This window comes from Microtus oregoni, unplaced genomic scaffold (assembly GCF_018167655.1).
Source record: "Microtus oregoni isolate MIOR12 unplaced genomic scaffold, Mior012 000086F_ref0000336, whole genome shotgun sequence".
Classification (NCBI taxonomy): Eukaryota; Metazoa; Chordata; class Mammalia; order Rodentia; family Cricetidae; genus Microtus; species Microtus oregoni.
The window spans coordinates 716924-743906 of NW_024544552.1; the positions used below are offsets into that span (position 1 = coordinate 716924).

The 26983-nt window shown below is 40.3% G+C and overlaps 1 protein-coding gene across 1 annotated transcript in view; it reads right to left on the reverse strand.

Moving 5' to 3' along the window:
• The window catches only part of Fmn2 (formin 2), a 298401-nt gene that overhangs the window by 5026 nt on the left and 266392 nt on the right, over positions 1-26983 (reverse strand). The window contains exon 16 of the mRNA XM_041643559.1: positions 26584-26733. Coding sequence (XP_041499493.1) covers positions 26584-26733 — 150 coding nt within the window. The remainder of the gene's footprint in view (positions 1-26583; positions 26734-26983) is intronic.

The following is a 26983-nucleotide window of genomic DNA, read 5'->3' on the forward strand; positions in this document are numbered from 1 at the left end:
CCCATGAGCATCTTGAGGGTTGAATCTGATTTTCAAACAACCAAGAGAGCTCACTTGTCCATATTTTTAGAAAGAGAAACTGTTACCGAGGGTGGAAGAAAATAAATATGATATATAAAGTCACACATACAATAGTGGAGAAAGAGCCAAGAAAGACCATGCTGCACTTCAAAAAAAAAAAAAAAGAGTAGTTTGTTCTTCTCCTGCCACAGGGTCCCTACAAGGCAAATGCCCCAAGTGCTTTCTGAGCTATGCCTTAGTGCCTGTGCGTCAGTCATCTCCTCTTAGGCACCGTGAGAAACGTGTATGTGAGAAAATTAGGGAGCTGGAGAACTGAGCACCAGGATAAATAGACTGTTGTTCTACTTTGTACTTGTTCCATGGAGAATCTGCTTTAATGTAAGTCCTCAGGTCCACCTATATATTTGGACTAAGTCCATCTGGGGAAATAAATCACAGGCAGCCAATGAGTACCCCTGTGAGAAACAGCATTCTCTAACTAGGGTCTGAAACCTATGCCTAGCCTCTTTTCACAGGACGGCAATGCCTTCTCAGCCCTCTCCTCCAACAGAGCACCACTGAACATGCTCCCCTCCATTCTGAGTAACTGCTGCTCCTTCTGAGCACCAACCGCATTTCAGTATAACTCCCATACCAAGACTTTCCTGTTACACTTGAGACTGGAAAAAGGAATATGGCCCTGGAGTTCAGGTTTACTGCAGGATTGGAAGTAAAGAAAAAAGAAAAGGATGAAGGAAGAAAGGAAGGCAGGAAGGAAGGAATGAAAAAAGAGAGGAAGAACCCAAGAAAGGAGGAAAGGAAGAAGCCAAGGAAGGATGAATTGGATGTACCTGAGTTGGTAGTGTGCTTGCCTGGCATGCACCAAGCACAGGGTCTCATCCTCACCAGGCACAGTGGTGCACATCTATAATCTCAGCATTCGGGAGGTAAAGGCAGAAGGATCAAAAGTCCAGGTCATTCTAGCCTGCATATTTATTTAGTCAACTAGTGATACATGACAGCTGTCTTCTAAGAAATTAAAAACAAAAGAAATGCAAGACGGGAGAGAAAACAAAAGAGAAAAAGCAAAGCAAAGAAAGTGAGACAGAAATAAAGACAGGAAAGGCAAAGCTGGTGAGGAACAGCCCAAGTCAGCTCTCTAGGTCAGGATCTTCCCAGCTCAGCTATCATGGCAGGTTTTGTTACCTGTCATTTTAGGTCTAGGGAGTAATTGCTGGGGGCCTTTCATCTCCTCCCTCTCCCTGGCTCTCTCCCCTCACTCAGTGAAGCCAAACATTTCCAAAGTGATTGGGGAAAAAAAGATGCTAAGAAGAAACATTTCAAGCAATACATTAAAAACACCAACTTCAACATTGTACTAATTGGGAAGGGGGAACAAAATAAAAGAAGAGACAGCATTTCGTTTACAGAAGGCAGTCACTAAGAACAGAGAAGGTATGTCGAGAGGAAACAATGGTTGGGGGAAGGCAGTGGTCCACTGCTTCCAAACATAGTCTACAATGGAGTTCAACCTTTAGCTACCTCTTTGTTGAAATGGGATAATATTCTGGAGAAGCACAGACAGCTCTGTGCACGATTAATGAAGATCTGCTCTTTTAAACATGGTTACAGTCATAGAGATGGGAACATGAACTGCCAGGACATTTGTTAATTGAGATTTCACTCTCTTAATGAACTAAAAAGGGAGGTAAGGATGTTAGGATGGAATTCACGAGTGACAGGCTAATTTTAACCGTCGTGACATTCCATCATCAATGCAGACAGTAGAAAGAAAATGCATGTAGATCTAATCGCAGGATAATAAAAAGAAAGTCTTCATTCATCATTTTTAGCGATTTCAGAAAAAAGCAAAAAATAGCAGAGGAAGCAGACATCAGAAAACAGGAAATGGGGCATTATCTTTTAAGAGGAAGAAGGGATATTAGATGGTAGATAATGGCTGTAAAATTTAATGTTAATATTTTCCTGTAACCGCTGTCCATGAAGCTTCAGAAACAAAGGAAACTATGCATCTCTGCATAAATGCTCAAAGTCCATACTTATTCCTTAATGGGAGAGCCAGAAGTTGTCACAGAAGGGGGTGATCTCTATCTTTTAAGAGAATAGTTGATTACAGCTGGTGATCAAAAGACATACAGAATCATGTTTGGCTGAGTAGGTGGTAACCAATGAGTAAAATGAGTTTTGCTATTTTTTTTTTTTTTTGCTTAAAGCTGAAGAGATAAGGAGAGGGAAGGGGAGAAAGGGAACACACACAGAGACAGAGGCAAAGACAGATGGACAGAGACAGAGTGAGACTGAGCGAGCTATACCTGGTGGCATCCAACATTCAGCACTAGCCACATCACTGCTGTGATGGCCCAATAGGGAGCCACTCTCCAGAGCCCTCCTAAGATATACAAGGTACTCAGGATTTCTCTACTGTGCCTAACTGTGTATAAATTGCATATTTTCTGTTTCTTCCCAAGATAGCAACTCCAAACTCTCCTCACTAGAGCCAGAAAGCCTGCCGCGGGCTTTACTATGTCTATCCTCTTTAGCGGAGACAGCCAGATAGCTAAGCTAGTTCAAATGGCAATACCGATTATAATCATGCGTCTGAGTTTAGCACCATGTAAAAGAATGTTATTACTGGACCTACAGGAAGCCTTCCGAGCTCCTCCTCATCTCTGTCTCCCACATTCAAGTTTGTGTCTGCATGCATGTGTATTTGTGGTATATGTATGTACTTGTGTGGCCATGTGCATGTATGAATGCTGATGCTCATGCATTGTGTGCTCATGTACGCATGCGTCTGAAGGCCAGAGTTTGATCTTGTTGAGACAGTTCTTCATTGAAAGCGAAGCTTACTGGTTTAGCCAGAGCTGACTAACAGGCTTCAGCTACTTGCATGTCTCTACTTCTCCCCACCCCCCACTATTAATGTTTAGTGACAAAAAAGAGGCAACAGCGGTTTAGGTGAGGAGTAAATTATCCTAGGTGCAGAGCCAATGATTTTTGAGGTCATATAAAAACCTACTACCACTACTATAACCAAAACCTATAAACAGAAAGAAATTATACAAAGGAACATTATACAAAGATCACTAATTACCAAGTTGTAGCTGGAATTTACCTAAAAAACTCCCCTACAAAGTTTATTTTCTCAAAAATAAAATTGTGAATAATATCTGAAATGAAGCTACAAACTTTCTCCACATGTAAATGGAATTTGTTTCTTTTCTCACAGAGCATGTGGGTGGCTGCTGCTTCCTTTGGGCTTAGTGTATCCAGCTTAAAAGTTATGGCATAAATAAGATCAGAAAGCAGGAGACGGGGACAACGTTAAGGTTTACAATATCATAAAGAAGACAGATATAAGTAAGAGAATATGGACTTAGTTCTTATAGGATTTGTTAACATCAGTTTTAAATCTTCATCACTTTTTTATACAAATGAAAACTCTTAAGCTGTGTCTGTACTAAAACTGGATTCATTTGCATTAAGTGTTTTTTAAACAAAGGGAATGGTTTTTCATTTCTGTTCTAATAAAGATGCATTTCCCACCCCTGAACCTTCTCTAATTCCGGACCCATTTATTGTGAGGCAAATATATACAAAACGGTCAGTGCAGTTAAGTTTAAAAACAGTGTGTGAGATGAACAGGGAGACAGACTCAGCTACAGACAGAAAAGAGAAGCCAGACATCCCTGTAGCCCGTAGATGGAACAACCTCTATCCACCGCCTAGACCAAACGCCACTCTGGCCACAGAGTTATCAAGAACAGATACACTGTCATCATTCAATCCGACCGGAAAGGCAGCTACTTTCCCACTGCTAAGGATGGATAATTTGCCCTACACAAGTATCTGTGGCAGACAGTCACATCCCACTGGCTCCAGCTCTGCTTTCTGAGTTGCTGCTGCCTTCACTCTGGGAGCCGGGTTGTTTGGCAGGGGGAGAGGTTGACATTGAGTCTGGGGCAGTCACTTCTCCGGTCTGAGATCCCCATTATGAAGAAACAGACCTAGACGTAGCAGGAGGCCCACAGCACATGAAAGTGTTATTCCTGCTATTTCAGAATGCTTTACCACAAAAAAAAAAAAAGAAAGGAAAGGAAGAAAAAAAGAAAAGAAAGAAAATCAACATCAGGTCTGCCTACAAATGAATTTTTTCAAAGAGGGGCAAGTGAGAGGCAGAGATCTTAGACTACGGTTGGTGGGTGGTAATGGCTTAAGACTTCTAGGATCTTTCCAGGTAGAGACAGAAAAGTATCAGATGTCGTATGGAATTAAAGGTGATTTAAGAAAGTTTATTCTGTCGAATCTCCTTTGCGACCCAAATGATCTCAAACTCACCCACACAGAACCACAGAGATCTGGGAAAATAATAAAATAAGCATCCCACAGTCACTGATCATGACCACCAGGAGAAAGGGTGTCCGCTCCTTGTAGCCTCCATTCCTGAAGAGCATGAAGATGGTTTTCAGCTTTTCAGAGAAAAGAATGCATTAGCCCCTCCAGTGCTTACAGAAAACAGTAAGAATGAGTTCAAGACAGTTCTGGAGAAAGAAAACCAGGTTTTCAATACACTCTTGTACTGATGGAAGCCAGAGTTTGGGTAGCAGGGATGTGACACAGTAAGGGACAAGGAGTTCAGTAGGGCACCGTGCTTCAGGTACCCAGGGGCCTGACCCAAAAACAAGGGAGCTGGGTTCACACAGAAGCCGCACCTCATACTCTGTCTACCTGCACCCAAAGCTAGTCTCCTATTTTCTGAGGAAACCTCCTAACTCCAACCCTACCTCATGACAGTTGGCCAGGTGGGCTCTATGAGACTTGTCATAAAATGACCCATGAATTTTTATAAACACGAAGAAAATTAACAGAAATGATTATTGCCAGCATTTTCTGGAAGTATTTCTGTGGGGCATATACAGGTGAAAAGAGATAAAAGGGTCATTTGCTTACTTTACTTTTAATTGTGTGCATTTATGCATAAATGTACATACATGTGTGATGTGTGTGTGCATACGTGTGTTTGTGTGTGTGTGTGTGTGTGTGTGTGTGTGTGCGCAAGTGGAGGCTGGACACTGACTTCATGTGTCTTCCTCTGTTGTTCTCTTCCTTATTTCTGGGGATGGGTCTCACACTGAACATGGAGTCCCACCACTTCAACTAGATTGGCCTCAATCCTCTTGAGCCCCCACCCCCAATTTGCCCATTATTAGGGGTTACAGAAACATATTATCAAGTTTAGCTTCTAACATGGGTGCTGGAGACCTGAACTCGGCTTCTCAAGTTTGACTCCAGGTGTGTTTACAGAAGCAGGATGCCATTTCTTGTTATTTTATGCAGCTTCTACGACAAAGCAACAACTATAGCTATTTATCTCTTTTTTGCTTGCTGAATATTAAATGGCTTGAGTTTAATAATAACAGAGTCATTTTTAAGTTCCCAGAGCACAATCTGAGCCCTTACACAGGTCATTATTCCCTAGACACCCAGAAACAGCTAATTTGATGAGCTACCCATGATAAACAACATAAGTTCTAATTAGGGCTTTGACTTTTGCCTCTTGGTTTTGCATCTCTTCTGGATATGACTTGACCTTTGAATTTACTGATTTACTGCTATTATTCTATCTTTAAATAACTTATTTTTAATGGATGTATACAAAATTCAAAGTCATAAGATAGCCAAAAGTATTTTTCACTGCAGAGGGACTAACTTTGTGTTCTGCCTAGAATGATAGGACCGGAAAGATTCAAGCCAAATGACCTCAGTAACTCCTGGGCTATAATGTGGCCTCAGTTCCACAAAACATTTGACAAATCTCTCATGGGATGTTAGTGAGCTAATTACAGAAAAGATGGTTTCCTGAGAAGATACTTGAATTAATTTATAGTAAAGACAACAGGGTAGCTTCATACTTGGTTATGTCCCTTTTATATACAACTGTATTTTACAACTCTTAACAAAATTTGTTGTCAAAATCTAAAAGTTTTAATTGTCTTTCAGATCTAAGAGAGGTTCCGTAATTGGACACATAGCAAACATAGCAACAGAAACAACTGTCTACAGGCAGTTATCTTTGAGAATGAGAAAGGTGTAAGATATGACTGGAGAAAATAAAAATGATCACTACATATTCCTGACTCTACTTTCTAGGAGGCATTTTCAACGTAGTTCTTTTCTAAGCAAAGGTATGAACTGTAGTTTGGAAAAATGCAAAACTACAACTTAGAGAAAAAATTTAATGAATAAGCTTTTTAAAAAACAATTATTCAATCTCAACTGACACAAAATTTTAAAGTTGAACCTAGGGAAGGTATTTTTGAGTAGACAATGACCAATAACAACCTTAAGTATACACAATAAAAACCTTATGTATACATGTATATACATGTACACATTCATAGCCCACACACATATACATTACTTGAGAGGCATGCTCATGGGAGTGGGTAGAGGGGTTGTATCTGGGAAGGGATAGAAAGGGTAAAGGAAGAGGCAAAGTGAAATACTTCTATTTCAATTGACACATTCAAAACCCTTTAAGTATGTTATATTGTTTTGGAAGGAGTCAAACTGGAGACAGGTTAGAACACTGAAAAATCTACCAAGTGCACAATGGAAACCTTCTGGACTAAAAACTGTCCAGAGAGGGCTGGGCCTCAGACAGCCCTGGCAATGTCAACTATCCATGCTGTGAAGAAGAGAAACACCATTGGTCTAGGGAATCAATGGATAAATGTCAAACTCAGGGGCATCTGTGTGTAAATGAAGGCCCTTGATTCTGTAATGTCAAGCTAGAGCACCATTTAATGTTATTGAACATGAAAAAAAGCCTATTGATAAATCTGAAGGATACTATTTCAAATGTTTCCATAACTTCATTTTTCTTTAAGTTTTATTCTTCTCTCATAACTTCCATAGTGACCACAGTTCCCCTCCCTCCTCTCTCCCCAATCTCTCCCCACCACCTGCCCTTTTCTCCAGATCCATACCCCTTCTATCACCCCTCAAAAAAGAGTAGGCTTCCTGGGACATCAACCAAGCACTGCATAACCAAAACAATAAGACCAGGTGATGTGGGATTCCCCACTGTTAGCTGTGAATACCATTGGTTAATTAATAAAGCTGCTTTGGGCCTATTGTAGCACAGTATAGAGCAAGGCAGGAATTTCAAGCAAATAGAGGGGGAGACAGTAACAGAGTCAGAGAGAAGTCAAGTAGCTGCTGCCCAAGGAGACCGACGCCTGGGAACTTTACTGGTATACCATGAGCTTCGTGGTAAAACATAAAATAATGGAAATGGGTTAATTTAAGATATAAGAGCAAGCTAGTAAAACATTTATGCTATTGGCCAAGCAGTGTTTTAAATAACATAGTTTCTGTGTAATTATTTTGGGTCTGAGTAGTTGGGAATGAACAAACAGCCTCCGACTACAACCAGGCACACTCCATCACATGAAGGAGGAAAAGGGTCCCATGAGTAGGCAACAGAGTCAGCACCCCTCCAATCCCACTGCTAGGAGTCCCACAAGAACACCAAGCTACTCTGTCATAATGTGTATGTAACTTCCCTTTTAAATGCAGCTCTAAGAATTGAAACCTATGTCTCCTGCAATAGGCATGGACATCCTTAGTCACTAAAAAATATTACTTCTAAAACCATTTTATGTCACGTGTCTGAGTGATTGTCTGAATATATGTCAGTGGATCAGGCCAGTAAAGGGTGCAGGCTAGAGCCTTTGGGATGACAACTACAGATGGTTGTGAGCTACTATGGGAATGCTGGGAATTGAACCCAGGTCCTTTGGAAGAATGTCCAGTGCTATTAACTATCAAGCCATCTGTCTAGTGTCTTCAGCCATTTTTCTTCTTGTTTTCAAACTAAATTTTGAGACATGTTCTTATTAAGCTTTCTGGAATCACACTTGTGCTATTGGCCTCTTAAGTATCAGGAATTAGAGGTGGGTTACCCACACCTAGTTAAATCCTATTCTGTGACAACTTAACTGAGCCTGAAAAATCCAAAATTTGTGTATGCATGTATAATAAGACATTTAAGCATATCATCACATTATACACCATTCATATTTTAATCTCTGATAGAGGAGATATAAAAATTGGTTTGCTCTCCCATATCTTTTAACTTCATGCCATTTGGATGTACATGAGAGCACAGTCCAACTGCTCTTTCCTTATGTATGCAAGAAAGGCCATGTGCTGATCCCCCTGGGAAGGGGAATTAGACAAGATAACCTAAGAAAATTGGAAGAGGGATGGGAGAAAGGAGGGCAGAAGGAGAGGAGGAGGGAGAAATGGGAGGAAAGAGGAGAACATGAGGAAATAGGATGATTGAAATGGGGGAAGGACAGAGAGGGAGAGCAAGGAAAGAGATATCTTGATTGAGGGAGCCATTATAGGGCTAGTGAGAAACCTGGCATTAGGTAAATTCTCAAAAGAATGACCCCAGCTAAGTACCTAAGCAATAGGAGAGAGGGTTCCTGAACTGGCCTTCTCCTGTAATCAGATTGGTGACTACCTTAATTGTCATCATAGAGCCTTCACCAGCAACTAATGGAAGCAAATGCAGAGATCCACAGCTAAGCACTTGGCCAAGCTTCCAGAGATCAGTCCAAGTGAGGAAGGAGCCATAATATAAGCAAAGGGGTCATGACCATAACGAGGATACCCATAGAAACAGCTGACCTGAGCTAGTGAGGGCTCACTGACCCTGATCTGATGGCAGGGGAACATGCATAGGACCACCCTAGGCCCACTGAATGTGGGTGACAGTTTTATGGCTTGGGCAGTCTGTGGGGTCACCGGCGGTGAAACCAGGATTTATCCCTAATGCCTGAACTGGTGTTTTGGAGCTCATTCTTTTTGGAACAATACCTTGCTCAGTCTATATATTGGGGGAAGGGCCTCGATTCTACTTCAAAGTGATGTGTCAAACTTTGTTGACTCCCCTTGGGAAGCCTTACCCTCTCTAAGGAGAGGATGGGGGAAAGTGGGGAAGTGGGAGGAGGAGAAGGAGTGAGAACTGGGATAGGTATGTAAAATGAGAAAAGATTGTTTAAAAAATATAAGTTTAATAGTAATATAAAAAGGCCATGTATCGTTCTATGCACATTGAAGAAATTTTAGGTTTCTTTAAAATCTAAAAACAATACTGTTAGCAGAGGCATACAAGAGTAAATAAAACAGATCCTGTCACACACGATAGTCCCAAATAGTAAGAAATTATATTTGACATCAAAGTTCATCTTTTGTTACAGGAAAATAATGCTGTTTACTACATCTGATACTTCTTTTATTTTTTTTTTTTTTTTTTTATTTTAATTTATTTATTTATTAAGAATTTCTGCCTCGTCCCCACAACCGCTTCCCATTTCCCTCCCCCTCCCCCGATCAAGTCGCCCCCCCCCCCCTCATCTGCTCGAAGAGCAATCAGGGTTCCCTGACCTGTGGGAAGCCCAAGGACTGCCCACCTCTATCCAGGTCTCCTAAGGTGAGCATTCAAACTGCCTAGGCTCCCACAAAGCCAGTACGTGCAGTAGGATCAAAAACCCACTGCAATTGTTCTTGAGTTCTCAGTATTCCTCATTGTCCGCTATGTTCAGCTAGTCTGGATTTATCCCATGCTTTTTCAGACCTAGGCCGGCTGGCCTTGGTGCTTCCTTAGCGATCAGGGAAATGCAAATCAAGACAACTTTAAGATACCACCTTACACCTGTCAGAATGGCTAAAATCAAAAACACCAATGATAGCCTTTGCTGGAGAGGTTGTGGAGAAAGGGGTACACTCACCCATTGCTGGTGGGATTGCAAACTTGTGCAACCACTCTGGAAAGCAGTGTTTCGGTTTCTCAGGAAATTCGGGATCAACCTACCCCTGGATCCAGCAATACCACTCTTGGGAATATACCCAAGAGAGGCCCTATCATACAACAAAAGTATATGCTCAACTATGTTCATGGCAGCATTGTTTGTAATAGCCAGAACCTGGATACTTCTTTTATTTTTAAAGATTATAAGATCACTATATTTCCCCTTCCTTTTCTTCCCTCCAAACCCTCTCATATGTCCGCACATTTGCTCTCTTTCAAGTTCATTGCCTCTTTTTATTTTGTTGTTGCTACCCGTGCAAACACACAAGTATGTACATAACATGAATACATAAATAAGTGAAGACCTGTTCAGTCCATACAATGTCACTTCTCTCATACACATGTACATATACTTCACTCTAGACCAAGAACTACAGGAGATTACAAGAGTGGAAGAAATAGTCTTCTCTGGGGAAGCACACACCAATTGATTATCCAATACATCTGATAGTCTTCATGCAAACTTCCTTTTATTATTTCTATCTGTGATGTGATGTGTGTGCCGTGTGTGTGTGTGTGTGTGTGTGTGTGTGTGTGTGCATGAGAATATGGGATAGGAGCTGAACTCAAGGCTTCATGCATGCTATTCAAAGATAGTTTTCTCAATCTCATGTTTTTTTTTTAAGTGGTCCAGAAAAGGTTTGACCATAGTTAGTGAGACAGAAAGTTAAAGTCTCTTAGCATTTATTCTGTGATGCTCATTTTGACACTTGTCTCTCAAGAATGATGTGTACAAATCATTTAATCATTCGCATCTTACTTGCTGAAGGACTTGGTGGGGATGCGAAGAAACACAAGGGCTATTAGACACAGGAATTAGATTATAGTGAGTTTATCCAATTTCCTCCATGTAAAACTCATAAAAGAGCACAAAAAAGCTATTTATATCATAATGGCTTGGAATTGCACAAGAGGAAGAGTGGCTTAATTAAGATGCGGGAGATACGAGGCAGGGACAAACGAAGGAAGCACATTCACTATGGGAGAATTACTGTCTCAATTTCTCCTTTACCGGAATAGTCCTATCTGGCTACAAATATGTTTTTTATCCCACCATCTGAAAATTCATAAAACCTCAGAAAACAAAACTCAATCTACCTTCCGCCACCCAGCTGTTCCTTTCACTATGGCCCTTTGCATGTACAAGTTCCTTGAATTTGTTGTCTCTGGTCTGCCTCTACTTCCTCCGCTTCTGTCATCTTCATCCCTAAGCACTCTCAGAGTCTGCCTATATAGATGCTGAGTACAAAGGCCAATTGTTAGCATCCCTCTCTCTCTCTCTGGTTTGCATAGCAAGGTCACACAGGCTCATATTGTATAGTCCACTCTTCTCAAACCTTGCCTGAACTTGTTGCATTAGACTATACTTCTGATCCCAGTATTCCTTCCCCAAGTACACTGTTCTCTCTTCCTGGGTGGCTCTGATGCAGCCACTCTGGACTTCTCAATATGCTTTTCCTCACCGTCTCCTCTTGCTATTCCCAGTATCTGGGATGTGCCTTCTCGAGATTTCAACTAGTATATTCTTTAATTACCTTCAAGTCCCTGCTTACACACCACTTCGCAGACACCATCTGGCTACCTTACAGCAAACTAACATCCTCTAACCTTGTCTTTCCTTGACCCAGTAATGACTTCTCTTTAACTAGATCGGAAACTCCATCAGGGTAGAGATTTTTTTGTTTTTGTTTGCAACTTCAATCACTCTATGAACGATCTAAGCAAAGTGTGTTGGCAAATTCTAAACTGAGAGGGAATGATGGAGATACGATGTTCAGGAGAGAGAAGACAGAGGAACACCCCTGTGGTTAATGGCCATACATGGAAATGGAATTTGAATAAAAGCATCCTCTAGTTTCCATTTCTCCCCTGCCTTCCAAGCTATGTCTTGTGCTCCTTAGGAAATAAGCTTATGCTTGCCCTGCTGGCTTGAAAACAGTGCCTCTTAGAGATGCTGAGAAGCAGAGAACAGTGAAGATATGCAATTTGATGATGGAAGCCTGGACACAGACAGCAAAGGCAGAGCTGGCAATATGAGGTGACAAAGCTTGACCTGAACAGGAAGCTAAGTGAATAAGTTGCAGCGAGGAAACTCTGCCATAATTACTGAAGTGAGGATGTCACATCAGAACAGGAGAGAATCTGAATGGTTCTCCATAGTTAACCTTACACACCAGGAATTTCATTAAGAGACTGATATACCCCCATGCTTCCATATAGAACAGTGGGGCCAGTACCTGCGTAGTTCTCTCGGTCCAATAAGGATTAATTCTACAATCCTTTACCCCAAAACTTTGTTGCCAGATAACTTACAGAATGGAGACATTTCTCCATTTTGTACAGGTGTATGGCATACCGCACTACCAGATAGATCAGATATCACGAAATAATAAATCACAATATTTCTATAGTAAGCTTATGAACATTTATGCTAAGTTGGAAATTTAGAGATTAAAAATACCCCCAGAAAAATTGAGTTTTTCAGACAGGTAAGCTTGCTGCTAATTTGTGAATAAATAATATTTTTGTTTCATAGGTTGTATGTGTCTTCAAATTGTAGATAAGAGATCATGACTCCAGACTGCTAGATGAAGAGTGAAGCTTTATCAGTCATAATTATTATGCTTAAAAGTTTGTAGGGCTTGTGTGCAGTCTCACTGTATCTTGTTAGGCCATGTTCAGTGGCTATCCCTGGGAGGCCTGCTCTTTATTTTTTTTTTAAAGGGAAACAGAGGAGGAGTGGCTCTGGGGGAGAAGGGAGGTGGGGCAGGGACTAAGAGGAGTGGAGGGAGGGGAACTGTGGTTGGGATGTAATGTATGAATGAAGAATAAAATTAAAACACAAATAAATAAAAAAGAATAGTTTAACAAAAAAGTCTGTGAACTCCCTTGTTTATATCAGAGAAGCCATTAAATAAGCAAGAAGAGAATGGAAATGGTCTCTAGGAATCAAACTTTTGGATATAAGAACTTAATTCTTAGCTTTTATGAAATCAGAATGATAAAACAACTTGCTTCTAACAACTTTTCATGGTGAGTGACTATACACTTTATGGAAACCAGCTTATTGTCATTCTGTGATGATCCATCAGTTTTCTGATAGTTACATTCCTGATTCTCAATCTCAATATCAGCTGAGATATTGTGTATTGTGCTTGGTCCTCATCTTTTTCATCTGAATGTGGAACAGCCTGCTGGATTTTGATGTGGGAGTGATTTCTTATTAATAAAGAAACTGCCTAGGCCCATTTGATAGGCCAACCCTTAGGTAGGCGGAGAAAACAGAACAGAATGCTGGGAGAAAGAAGCTGAATGAGAGAGTGGCCATGATTCTCCCACTCCAGACAGACGCAGGTTAAGATCTTCCCTAGTAAGCCACCTCGTGGGCTACACAAATTATTAAAAATGGGTTAGATTAATATGTAAGAGCTAGCCAATAAGAGGCTGGAACTAATGGGCCAGGCAGTGTTTAAAAGAATACAGTTTCCATGTAATTATTTTGGGGTAAAGCTAGCCAGGTGAAGGAACGTAGCCCACCGCCCCTATTACAACAGGATTTTACTCAGTGGCAGAGTGGACTGGGGAGCTTTTATATTGACTGATAAAAGATTAAGTAGAAAATTAGCAAGGTTGCAGTAGTCAAGACTTTATGAGTAGTGCTGCAGTCTTCTCAGACAGGTTAGCATTCTTCTTAAATGGTTGTGTGATTTCCAGTATCTGTCCATCCGTGCATCTATCCGACCACGCATTCATCCAACCATCCATGCATCCGTTCGTCCACGCAACTATGTATCCGTCTATCCATGCATTCATGCATGTACCCATCCTTGCAAAACCAACAATTCCCTCTTCTCCATCATATCTAACTCACCATCAGTGTTATCTAGCCTCCAGCTCTTGTCTAACTTTTGCTTTAAACAGACCCAGCTTCACTTTTATGTTAAACTCCAAATCCTATGTTTCTAGTTCTGTTCATGCTCTAGCTTAATTTTTAAATGAGAGCTTTGCAATGTGCAAAGAGAGCCAGGGGCTCAATCTTCCCTCTCTAAAGGTCTAAATATAGCTCTGCACTACATGGGAATCAATAATATGATAGACTGAAATCCATATGAACAATCATAACTAGCTGGAGTGCCATGGGCTGATAAAGAAAAAATGAAAGAACAAACCTGCATAATTGCTATGGGTTCACACAAAAGAATGCTCACTCGGTTCATTCCGTAGAACTGGGTACCATGGAAACACACCTCTGCCTTAGTTGTACCAGTTATATAGGATATTGCTGCTTCTAAAAAGACAATATGGGGTTTCTGCAGAGAAGTGATTTCTAGTTTCTCTGTGTTCTCTGCCTTATGTTTTAAGCACTATTGTCTATCTTAATTTATTGCTTTTCACTAATCTCATTCTAATATCTATGCCTCGCCCCCACTCTTTTGCTTTTCCAAATTCTACCTCACTCTGTCTAGTTCTTCACTGTTTGGGGAGGAAAACACTGTGTTCATACACAATAATAGCCAGAATAATTTTTGAGACAGGGTTCCAACATGTAGCCTTGAGTGGCCTGAGGCTCACCATGGATATCAGGCTAGCCTCAAACACTCCTGGTGCTGGGATTATATGCTAATGCCATCAAGCCTGCCCCAGTAGTAGTAATTTCTAAGGACCCATGGTACTATTAGTGCCTACAACGAGCCACTCATTGTGTTGGAAATTTGCCGCTAATAGCATGAGTTGCTTCAATATCATATCTTTGTGAGATCACTAATTCAGTTCTACAAACTAGAAAGCAATGCCAAGTAAGTTTAGTTAATTTCTCTGTTTTACCATTTTATAATTATCAGCATGCACATTTATGACTTGGAAATACATACTTTAGAAAGAACAGTAGGTAGAATAGGGCTGTTCTTCTTTAAGTTCCAATGTTAAGTCTTTCTAAGATAATTTCTTGCCTTTAGGATATGAATTTGCTAATGATAATGCTATCTGAGATGTTTGGGGATGAGAGAGAGTGTGAGCTAAAAGTTTTATATTTGGTGGTTATTTAACCCCCTCCAGAATCTAGATACTATCTGTACCTCCATTTATAAATCAGGAACTATCTGAGACTTAGAGTTACCACTAAGTCAATGTCAAAGGCTGTGCATATCCTACGAAAGTCACAGGTTAAATCCAAGTTTCCTACAGTGTAATCCCGTGTTCCTACCACCTATTACATTTAGCCTTTGTAAGAATGAAAGTTCTGGAAGAATGAGAGGCTGTAGGAAACCAACCCATCAGTGTTAAAACTTGAGGATGGGTTAATACCCACATGAAGTCTGACTTTTAAAATGAAACCTCGTGCTATCTGTGAGCATCAAAAATTCTCTTAACTGATGAAATATAACCACCTCCCATGTCTCATCTTATTTATCTCCCCCACACACTTGGAAAACTTTAAAGTGGCCAAATTTAATTTAAATGTTCTTTCCAAAAATGTTCACCCTAGGCCTAAGAATTTGAACCCTAAAGGTTAACTTTAAAAATGATCCCATCTAATAAAATTAAGCTCTATTATGAATACACTCTGATGTGCTTTACTTCTGCAAGATACATGCTGTCTAGATCTGTGATTATAATTGTGACGATTTGAGGATTAGACTGCTAGACATGGTGTGCATGTTTATTAATCACAGTCCTCGAGATGCCAGAGGATTGCAAGTACCAAAGTCAGCCTGGGTTGTCCTGGGAGACTCTGTCTCACAAACCTGAGAGTCAGGGATGTAGCTCACGATAGAGCACTTACCCACTGGCTCTTTCTTTTTCCTCACCTAACAAGGTTTAGAGACTCATGTCCAACACATTTTTTTTGACAAAGTAAAATTCTGAGGAAAAGGTATTCCCATACATAATCTTTAAGCTCTGACTATTTTAAATGAAGAAAATGAATCCATCCTGTTTTCTGTGAATATTCATTGTTTATCTGATAGAAAATGAATGCTTATATTATGAAATTTTGAATTTTTATTTTCAACATGGTAGCCAATACAGCTCACCTCAGGTACCAATACTGTAGAATGGATTAATAATAACATAAATAGAACCAAATTGCATAGAGTATAATGCTAAATCATTGATATAACTGCATATTTTCTGTATTTTTAAAAGCAGCTGTATGTATCACATCTCCTTATTAAACAATGCAATATTCTTGTCCTACACCTCAGTGTTATTCAGGTGATGTTAAATAAGCATGCTTTCTGTAGCTCAGTACTTTTACTCCCTCCTGATTCATAATTTGTTGGAGACAAAGGTCATTTTGGGGTTAATGAAACTCAAGGGGTCCATATAGTCTCAGGAGCCAGCAGGTCAATTTAATGTGGGCTGCTCGTTTCTCCTCTAGGGCATGCTCTAATCATGCTCTCTCTTGGAATCACTCCAGGGACAGAAAGACATTTCTGAAGCCTAAGAAGGGATGGACGAGACCTCATGGTACCATGTCCTTTCCACCTCTGAAAAAACAGCTGTAGGTTCACAACCAACACAGCCAGAATTCTATGTCTGTTAAGACTACCTGCTACCTGGAGCTGGAGCAACAGCTCAGCCTTTAAGAGTATTGGGTGCTTTCCAGAAGACAGAGGCTCAGTTTTTGCCCCCAAATGGTGGCTCAAAACCATCTGTAACCCTATTTCCAGGAGATCTGATGTCCTCTTTTGTCTTTGATTATAAGGCTCAAAAGGTGTGAAGAGACATACATGAAAGCAAAACACAAATATGCATAAAATAAAGTTAAATTAAAAAGAATACCTGTTAGCAAAAATAGTATTTAATTATAAAAGCCAAGAAATAAATACCCCAGGGATAAATGGGTTTGCTGGCTGACATTGCTCTGGCACCAACATGCCTTGACTCCCTTCTTCACCTTAAGCTTCCCTTTGCCAGGTAGAACTTGGAGCCATCTCCTCCCAGATGATGATCATACCAGGAGTTGTCTGTGCCCTTATACAAATGTGGAGGTGACCCCTCTTGAGATGAGCCTCCCTCTGTAGGCATAGCTCCCCTAATAGGTACTTTGAATGGCCTTCCATCCGATGTTAAATCATTCAGGGAATGGCTAAGCAAGGAGACTGTGCTGTCTTTCGCTAGAGGGAGATCAATGAGCTTTGGAGACACACTGGCCAGGGACACTGCCTTTCATGGAGACTGGGTGTGTGATACTTGGTGCCAATTGGATTGTGAGTCCTAAAGGAAAGGGGTGGCTGGGGGAATCAATCAGAGGTGGAACATGGCCAGGGCAAAGTGGAGAGGATGGAGACAGAGCTGATAGATTATTTAGAGAGTGCTTAACAGCACCAAGATACAATGTCAGTCAAGGCTGGTTAGGATAAACTTTCCAAACTTTGCAAAGTTTGAGGACTCAGGGATTCTAGGTGCGTTATTACAGACCTTATCCAGGAAGTAGAGGTACAAATGAGTCAAAATAGAAGCAATAAAATATAAATGCTCATGGGGTTAAAATAAAAAGATGTTAAAATATATTGAGGGAAAGGGTCTCTGGCGAGTTTTTATGCTTATCTGAACATAAATTAGAAAGGCTACAAAGTAAAAATGCTTTCATATCAATTCAGGGATTCTATCAGCTACAACAGTATATTCATTTATTTGACTTTGCATTATAACTCTTAAAATGTAAAAATAAAACTACACAATTCAAGGATCATTGTTACAAAAGGAAAAAAATCAGTGTAACCCTGTGAGATAATGGATATGCCAATTGGCTAGATTATGACAGTTATTTTAGGATGTATACAGATAACCAGTCATATGTGTATGTATTGTATGTATGCATGTATCCAATCTGTCAAGTACCTGAATAAAGCCAAAGAATATTCGGTCTATAAAAACTTAAACAATGATGATTTAAAATTTAAAGTTTGCTTTCAAGCAGGAGCAAACCATATCTGTCAAGTGTACCTGAATAAAGCCAAAAAATATTCTGTCTATAAAAACTTAAACAATGATGATTTAAAATTTGAAGTTCGCTTGCAAGCAGGAGCAAACTGTAAGCAACAGCTTTTCCATAAACCAAAAAACACAAGCTATTTATGTAACACTAATTTGTCCTGAGGGCTACAGTTCAATTGATGGACATTTGACTTGACTGCAAATGTCAACAACCAAGACTGCACAGTAATTTTATAGCTAGTCTTTCAACATCAGCAAGGTTAACTTCCATGGAATGTCTGCTTGCTAGTAAGCACAAGAAAAAAAGGTCCTTCTCTATTACTGTCTCCCTCCCCCTCCCTCCCAGAAGACCCCAAACCAAACAAAGGACGAACAAATGTCTTGGCCCTGCTCTGTCACTGGCTTCATACAGAGATTAATATCTACGACATGGCTGCGGCAACTTCGGACCTGTTTCAAGCCTAGTTTCTCATCGGACATTATTTATTCTAAAATCTCAATTTTTAAGTACAGAAGAATCACCTTCGACTTCTCAAACATCTTCCTTTCAGCAGTGGGAAAGCAGTAGCGTTTGAGAGGAAATCCCTGAGGCAGATGGAGGAGCGGCTTCTGCCTTGGAATTCTTCCACCCCAAAGAGTCAGAGGCAGCAGCAAGCAATGTCATGGCAGGGAGGCATGTGGAGAGCACTTTGATTCCAGAGGCTTTAGTTATCTTAAAAGTTCAGGCTCCAGCAGAAGCCCTCACAAACCCAAATATTTGCTAATTTTCCATTACAAGAACCTGACAGATCTGCTTGTCTTCTTGCAACAGAATATAACTGTGAAATTACTTGAAATTATGTACCTTAAAGGAAGTTGGAATTACCTTCCTGAAAAATCTTGCTTTTCCAGGGGGCAGTTTTCAACCCATGGAAGTTAAAAGATACTATTTTTAGGGATAATTTTGACTCATATTTTCCAGGAAGTATATTTTGATCTAAGATATTTCTACTATAAACTTGGCTAAATCATCAAAAAATATTTTCAACGAATGCTGATGGGAAACAGCGAATGGCCCGGGTACCTCCCAAGCTCCACAAACTCACTCAGAAAAGGACAGCATTTAAATACCCCGTGAGCAGATATACTTCTGAACGAGCTGTTTTCTTGCTTGGGTGTTAATTTTCTACTTGGGAGTGTTAACTACAACTCTTGAGAGCTGCTTCAGCTTTTGAATGGGAAGCTTTACCTCCAAACCTCCCTCTTTCTGTCTCTTCTTGTCCCCATCCCTCCCTCCTATTTTCCCACCCCCTCTTTCCCTCTAGGGCCTTGTGCATGCGAGGCATACTACTACTAACTGATATCTTTAGCTCATATCCATCCATCTTTCTTTCTTTCTTTCTTTCTTTCTTTCTTTCTTTCTTTCTTATATTCTTTTTTATTCTTATAGAACTCAAGAAGCATTTGAGAAAATTTGAGAAAAATTTCCCCAAGGCATGACAAGACAAAGAAGCCATTCAGGTTTTTTTTTTTTTTTTTTTTTTTTAGGTAGGTGCCTCCCACCCCCACCCCCGGATGTGTACAAACTTCTAGGAGAACTAAGATTTACAAAAAGAATGTGCTACTATCCAGAGTTGAAGAAAACAGTTTATGAGAAGACAGGACAGGCAGCCTTATTTCCTGAATCTCTCATAACTCAACTGACATTAGCTTTGTTGTGCCTGAGCAGACACTTTGAATCATACCCCTCCAAAGAGGGGCCACCAAGCCTGTGTAGATGCTTCCTCCAAACAACACTGTACCTTGCATCCTCAATTCCTTCAGCTTCCGTGACCTCAGCCTAGAGCGCCACATCTTTCACTACACCACGGTGATTTCCTAACGTCTTTCTCATAGCGGCTCCCTGACGCACTGCCCATATTACAGTCAATGATCACATCACACACATCCTATCAGAGCCCCCTCCAGCCAAGCTGCTGATCTTCTACTTGATGGCTAATAAAAGTTTATCACTCATGAGGAATCTATCATGCTCTGGACTGCGAAGTCCCAACACACTTCATCAGTTTCTTTTTATTGCTCATCTTTCTTGGAAAACACACAGCCGCTTCTGCCTGGGTATTTTGACTGTCTCTCCCCTCTGCCTGGAATGCTCACATTTCATAGTGCCATCTCTCTGTCCATCTCCACACATGACCAGAATCTTAAACTCATAAGTACTCCAAAACCTTGCCTTTCCAGAAAGGTCTCCTGGCTATTCCTTTTACAACATGATCTTCAACTTCTGATCCTTCTTTAGTTTCTAAACCCATAGCTTAGATATGTGCTTTCATTTATTGTCTATTTTTCTAATCAGAGGGCAAGATCTATATAGCTAGACATATTGCCTGACATATGGATGAGCATAAATAATCATAAAACAAACTTCCCTGCCCGGTACAACCTTAACGTATGTAAATTAGGACCAGCCAAGGATCCAGACTTCCCACACATACTTAGTTTCCTTTTACTGTTTGGCAATCTTGTTTGTCAACTGTCTTGCCAAAGCTCAAGTGCTAGAGAGTTGGCAATAGGAAGAATATAGCTCTATTAGTCATTTCTCGAGCAAATATCAGCCAGCGCATTATTACTACCATACACCAGCACAGAGGTGGAGGGCCTTTCCGCAGCTGGGATGTCAATGGGCTGGTAAAGCAGCCTAGCAGGACAAAGCCCTCAGTTCAGTCCACGGCAACTACATTGGTAAATACCCATGATTCCACCAACGTCAGGGGTTTAAGGACTATCTAGTGAGTTTGAGGCCAGACTGGGCTCTATGAGATCCTGTTTAGAAAAGATGGGTGATGGGAATTTCACTTATCTATATCCATGGGTACTTATTTTCAATTGCCATGAAGGTGGTTTCATCTTTCTCAAACTTACCTCTGCTAGCATCGTATCTAAATCTGAATCTGAACATACAGCACATTTAAGTACAAATTTTGGAAAGAATTTTAGCATGGCAAGAGATATATCCAATAAAATATATGACTTTGTAAGAACAAACATCCAAATCATTTCTCTCTAATTACAGACCTCAGCTGGGCTGAACACAGACTGATTGCCACAGGCTTGTGCAATTAAAGGGGTAACTAGCCCTTCTCTTGGTTCATCAAAGACTACCTGCCTTGAAGTAAAATAAACCAGTAAATTAAGTTAGACAACATTTTAAACATAACTCATACTAATGTCTCAATTGATTTATTGAATTAAAATGTCTTACTGATTAAAAATGAAATCATGGTTGGGTATACCACACTTCATGGAGCTTGGGCACCAGTTTTCGGGAGGCAGACAGATTTTGTTGTCTAAAATCATTTTAGTGCTTTAACCTGTCTTTAAAAAGTCCTGCAAGGGCTCTGAGCTCTCTATCCAGAGCCCTCCTCATTCTCTGCTGAATGTTACACTGCTCAGTGCTAGACGGTAATCAAGGAAGATGAGACTGCCTATGGAGGACTTGAACCCTTCAGTGCCTAGTGAAGCTCGTGGAGTACTGAGTGAATAAGAAAAACCTAACCCAACAGAGTGTTGCAGCTGACAGTTCTGGGTGAATACTAATTTCCAATCACAATAAAGCAGAGATGAGAAGCGAAGTTGCTCTGGAGCGGCCTACCCTCTTCTTCCAGGATCTAACTCACAGTTAATCAGGGACCAAGATATAAACGTGTGCTTAATCATTTTTCTGTTGTTCCATCTCTGTTGTTGACTTTTAACAAAGCCAGTGGGTTAGTGGTCCATATAGAAATGATAGTCTATCATATCAGACAACATTCATATAGAAGCATAACGCTCACTACAATAACTATAAACAAAAGTTCATCCTCACATGCAGAACAGACACATTTGACCTAAGTAAAAAGGCAGCTGTGTCATAGTAATATCCTGCATTTATACCCTCTTTACTTAGAATGATGCCATCCCTTATTAATACACTAAATCATCTTATTGGAGATAAAGTGTGGATACCACTTATATTCGATGATTGAGAAACAGTATACGAACCTCTAAACATGTAGATTCTGGAATATATACACATCATTTCACTCTGTCTGCTCATTGATGCTGCAAGAGAGGTGTAATCAGCTCCATTTTACAGGTGAGGAAAGTATAATTCTTGATGGATAAATGACCTTCAAGACAATCCCAGAGCTAATAACTGGCAGGTAACTAAAACCCCATCCACTAGAAAGAGGGCCAATCTACTCCACATGAATGCGGGGGACCTCACTATATCAGGAAACATATCAGTGAAATCTCACAAATTATCTAGACAATGCCAGAAAAGCGGAGTTCTTCTACTCTATAATGAGATATCAGTCAGAAATAAAATGGTGAGGAGCATTCATACATGACCTAAAACCTTAAGGAATCATTTATTTATAAATACCAAATGAGATGATGGAAATTTTATCCAGATAACGAGTTCAATGGTATAACTAATATCATTGTTCAGGTTATTTATAAACACTAAACCAAAACATTTCCTTCTTGAAGGCAGTCTCTTAAAACTCAGGGAGTAACTGAAACCTACTAGGCTCAGGAAGTTAGAGGAATCACAAGGCAACTCCCTATAGTATGTATATATATATATATATATATATATATACATATATATGTATATTGTGCGTATAAAGTTATATATAATTTATATAGCATCAACACTTGCTGGGGATACGTGACTCTCCAATCATCTGAGCTGCTGGTGAGCTGGACAAGAGGAAGCTTCAGGGATGCAGCTTTTGTGAGTCATTGCTGATTTAGGATGGGCATCTTGAGAATACAGCTGTCTTTATGCTAGCTGTGCTCCAGTAAGTATCACGTCATACTACAATAAATCCCCTAACTCACTTCCTTGCTGAGCTAGACTTGAATGAAACCTTTTCTTTGGTCTGCCATTGGTGCTCTAGCTGGGGAAAAGAGACATTTGTTCACATCTTCCCTTCACAAAGCACATGCTAAACCATTTTAGCAATTAGATGGATACCTTTTACAGGTTCAATAAACTGAGGTAGCAGTTCACTCTTTCTCTCTCTCTCTCTCTTTCTTTCTCTCTCTCTCTCTCTTTCTTTCTTTCAACTGTTTTTCCCTCGTTTCTCCCTCCCCCCCTCCAAAAGAAACTGTTATGAAGGAACCTGCCAATCATGGCTAGAGGAATGGGTTGAAGTGGAGCTGAGCTGTTTGTGATAGCTCCTGGCTGACCAAAGTAGTAGAGTCAAAGCTGGTCAGTGTTCCTTTGGAGTTTGCCCTGGAATTCTTCTAGAGGGTGCTGGATAGTGCTTCCTATGTCTGAGTTATGAAAATGTTAGTCATGGCTATTCATGCCACAGGACATGAATTCCAAGTGCTAAAGAAAAAGCTTGGCTTGAAACTTAAAGGACCCCTCTGAAGATAGAGGGAGTAGACTGTGGTCAGGGAAAGGGAGTGAAAAGGAGAAGGAAGGGAGAGGGGAAGACAGAAAGAGATGACAGGAAGTGAGGGAAGAAGGAAAAAAGAGAAAGACAGAGAGAAGACATTTAAAAAGAAACAAAAAGGAATGCCTTTCCAGAGGAATCGGGTTTGAATCCCAGCATCCACATGGCAGCTAATAACCATCTGTAAGTCTGGTTATAGAGAATTCAATGTCCTCTTCTGGTTTCTTGTTTCTGTGGGCAGTGTAGCCACCTGGTTCACAGACATGCAGGCAAAATATCTATTCACATAATGAAATAGCTTTTGCTATTGTTGTTGTTTTGAAAGGAAAATAAAAGCAGAGAAAGAGTGGTCCAGAGATGCATGCCCAATGCACTGAGTGCCAGGAGAGTTCTGCATCTGGGCATTTCACAGAGCAAGTTCCTCCCCAACCCTTCTGTGGCCCAACTGTCTGAACAAGAGCTCTCATTTGCTCAAGATACTTGGAGAAGGATTTTGTGTCCCACAATGATCAACTTATAATTATGCTGGAAAAAAACATATTCATTACTCTAGTGAGCTAGGTTTTACTCTCATGCCCACATCCCTGACAGTGATGTAACAGGTACAGTCAGTAAAGATATCAGATGCACCAAGGAAAACATCATGGGTAAGTCACAGGTAAATGCTCTCACAGAAATATGAACAATAACCTTCTGGCTGTGAAATAAATACTATGATGCAGGCAAGACAATTTATAGCATGGAATAAAACACTGGAAATAAGCTGTTATATAATAAAGAATTGGTTTTAAATAAAATATGCTGGTGATAGCAAATAATTCAGGAGCAAAGAAGAATGAATAAACTATCAGGGGAACAGCTTAAATTAATGTCTAAATTTTTTGGAGTTTCCACTCATATGATGTGAGTGAGTCAGAGTTTCAAACTTTGAACTCATCCTTTCCTCATTATCTGTCAAGTCCCAGGCACAGCGTTTCTATTACCACAGAAATCACAACGTTAAGGTGATGTCAGGCAGGTAGAGAATTTAATCAGTTGTCTGGCACACAGCTCTTAGAATGACTCTGGTCTGCCTTAATACTTAGTTGTTTTGAAATTGTTCATTTTCAAACAGGGACCTCTCATTTTTGTTTTACTTATGCAGTGTATATGGGTTTCAGCAAAGGGGCAACCCTGTGCAAACACTCTTCTGATCAATGGCTCTGCCCTTCGTGGCAGCTTGGTCATCATTTACTGAGAGGCAGACCAAGGTCAGTCCCTCCTGGCTGGATGCGTGTTCTGCGGTAGCCCTTTATCACAAACAAATGTAGTAGACGTGCAAGTAGATACTTAGGAGCACTCAGATTCAACCTATTTACAATACAGCAGCAATGATATACAGTCATCAACTGTGTATCTAAAGGCCCCTAGGAACAAGTACAGGACATCAGAACAAAGTCTGGTTGGTTAAAGGAGTTACAAAGTAAAGCTGATCTTGTCTGAATGTATCAAACTCAACAACTCAATATGGTAAGACTGGGGTTGTTAATGCCACCTAGAAACGGAATTTCTCAGGAGTGTTGAACAAAGATTAGAAGTGACTTTAGGGAATAGTGTTTCTGAATGTGTGAGCCTCAACATTTTCCACCAGACAGCATCTTCTTACCAGCATTTATATCTTGTCTGGTGATGTAGGGAAAAAATGATAATTGAGTTCACCTTGCCCACAGCATCTGTGACATGCTTACTCACCTGATATATTTTAGGACAGCTACTCTTGTACTTATTCCTGCCTTGTTGATGCCCAAATCAGACCAATTCTGTCTTCATCTAGGTCCCAAGTCCAAGAAAGGCTACCAATAACTGTTCTATCTGAAATGTTATGCGTACCACTTCCAGCAACAAAGTGAGTGGGTTTCAGATGCTTTTCTACGCAAAAAAATTAAATTGAGAGATTCAAGAAAGGACATACATTAATGTGTTGGGGATGACAAACGTCTCTCCTTTATAACCATGTAAACTGAGCAAGCATTCTGGTGGGTAGAAAATAAAAATACCATTTAATATATGCACGAAGGGAGAATGCAAATGAACACATGGCAGAACACTGATTGGAATACAACTGTCTTTGGTGTATGATATACCTGTGTGTGTTTGTATGTAGATATGTGGGTACAGGTACACATGAACGTATGTGGGGGCTGGAGGTTGACTTCGGGTGACTTCCACAATTGTTTCTCCATCCTATTTTTTTTTTTGACATAGAGTCTCTCATTGAACCTGGAACTGACTGATTAGGCTAGATTTGAAAGGACAGTGAGCTACAAGATGAGATGTACAGCTTTAATTGGGGTTGAGAGCCCATGTCTGCATCATTTATATGCACATTAAATGCTAGTAATTAACTCTGTTTACTTAAGGAGATGGGGGAAGTCTACCCATAGATGAAAACTAGGTGCATGTGCAAACAGACCAGCCTGCAGACACTAAGCAGAAAACTATGGAGTATTATAGCAGAGATGAACCAGGTCCCTCAGGATGTAAGCCCTCTAAAGAACTATAGAAAAGCCATTGGTAGTGCAGGGATGTGAGGAAGTGTACTAATTGGTTCTGTGTTAGGATTTGCTTTCTGGGTGGATTATGTTTCTCTTTCATGTTCCCACTAGACCAAGCTATTTGGGGAGGCTGCCCTGGGAAGGCTAGCTTTCTTCATGAGTTAATATTTAATATGCCTTTGTGGAATTTCATAATCCCTGAGATGTTATTTCCCATATACTCAAGAGGGAAAAATTTCTCTTCATTCTTGAACAGATTTATTTTAGGAAATGTGTCGTAATTCCACAAGAATCTTGAGGGATCTTTTCAAAAGGCATGATCCTCTATGGTTTGGGGAGACATCTGGGTAAAATTTGGGGATGAATTGATGAAACTGACACTATACCATGAGAGGAGCAAAAGGAAGCAGAATCGATTCCTCTGACCTCACCAGCCTTTGCTAGCAGTCTTTAGAGAGGAGAAGGTTTCTCCCTATAGGGTTATTCAGTCTTTCATATGGCTTTCCTTTTTGTGGTTTCTTCACAATAGAACTTATTTTAATAGACAATGGCACTGCCCCGACCCTCCACTATTCTCTGAAGCATCACAGCCTCGCCCACACTCCTCTTAGTCAAACTCCAAGTCCTGCCAAGCATCAGCACCTCTTCAACTTGCTATCCCAGGGTGAGGGCCATCAAAGTTTTCATTCATGCTATAAAAATTGGCAACCCCCAGTGGAGTCACACTTAATAAAATACCAGTTTTAAATGCCATTGTGAAAATGAAAATACCTACCTCTCTTGCAGAATCAGTTTGTTCTCCTTTTTCCAAGAGTCTTTAAAGTCAGAGCTGAATTCATGCCAGACACTGAAGAAAACATTTGGGGACACCTCCTTCTCTCCAAGTTTTGGTTTCATGAAGTAGTAGGCTGTGGTCTCCAAAAAGCTGTCAAAGCATACGAACACATGAACATAAAAGCTATGATGACTTTCCAATATGGGATATTCCTTCTCCATCCAAATGCTGATTTCACTCATGCACAATTGTTATTACCAGAAAGATTCTAACTCTCCATGTACCGACGGTAATTTCTAACATGGGGTATTTCTAATATGGGATATTTCCAATATGGTATATCTGATGAATGTACCAACATTTGTTCTTTGTGCTTTCACAGTAGAGTTTTAGTTAAAGA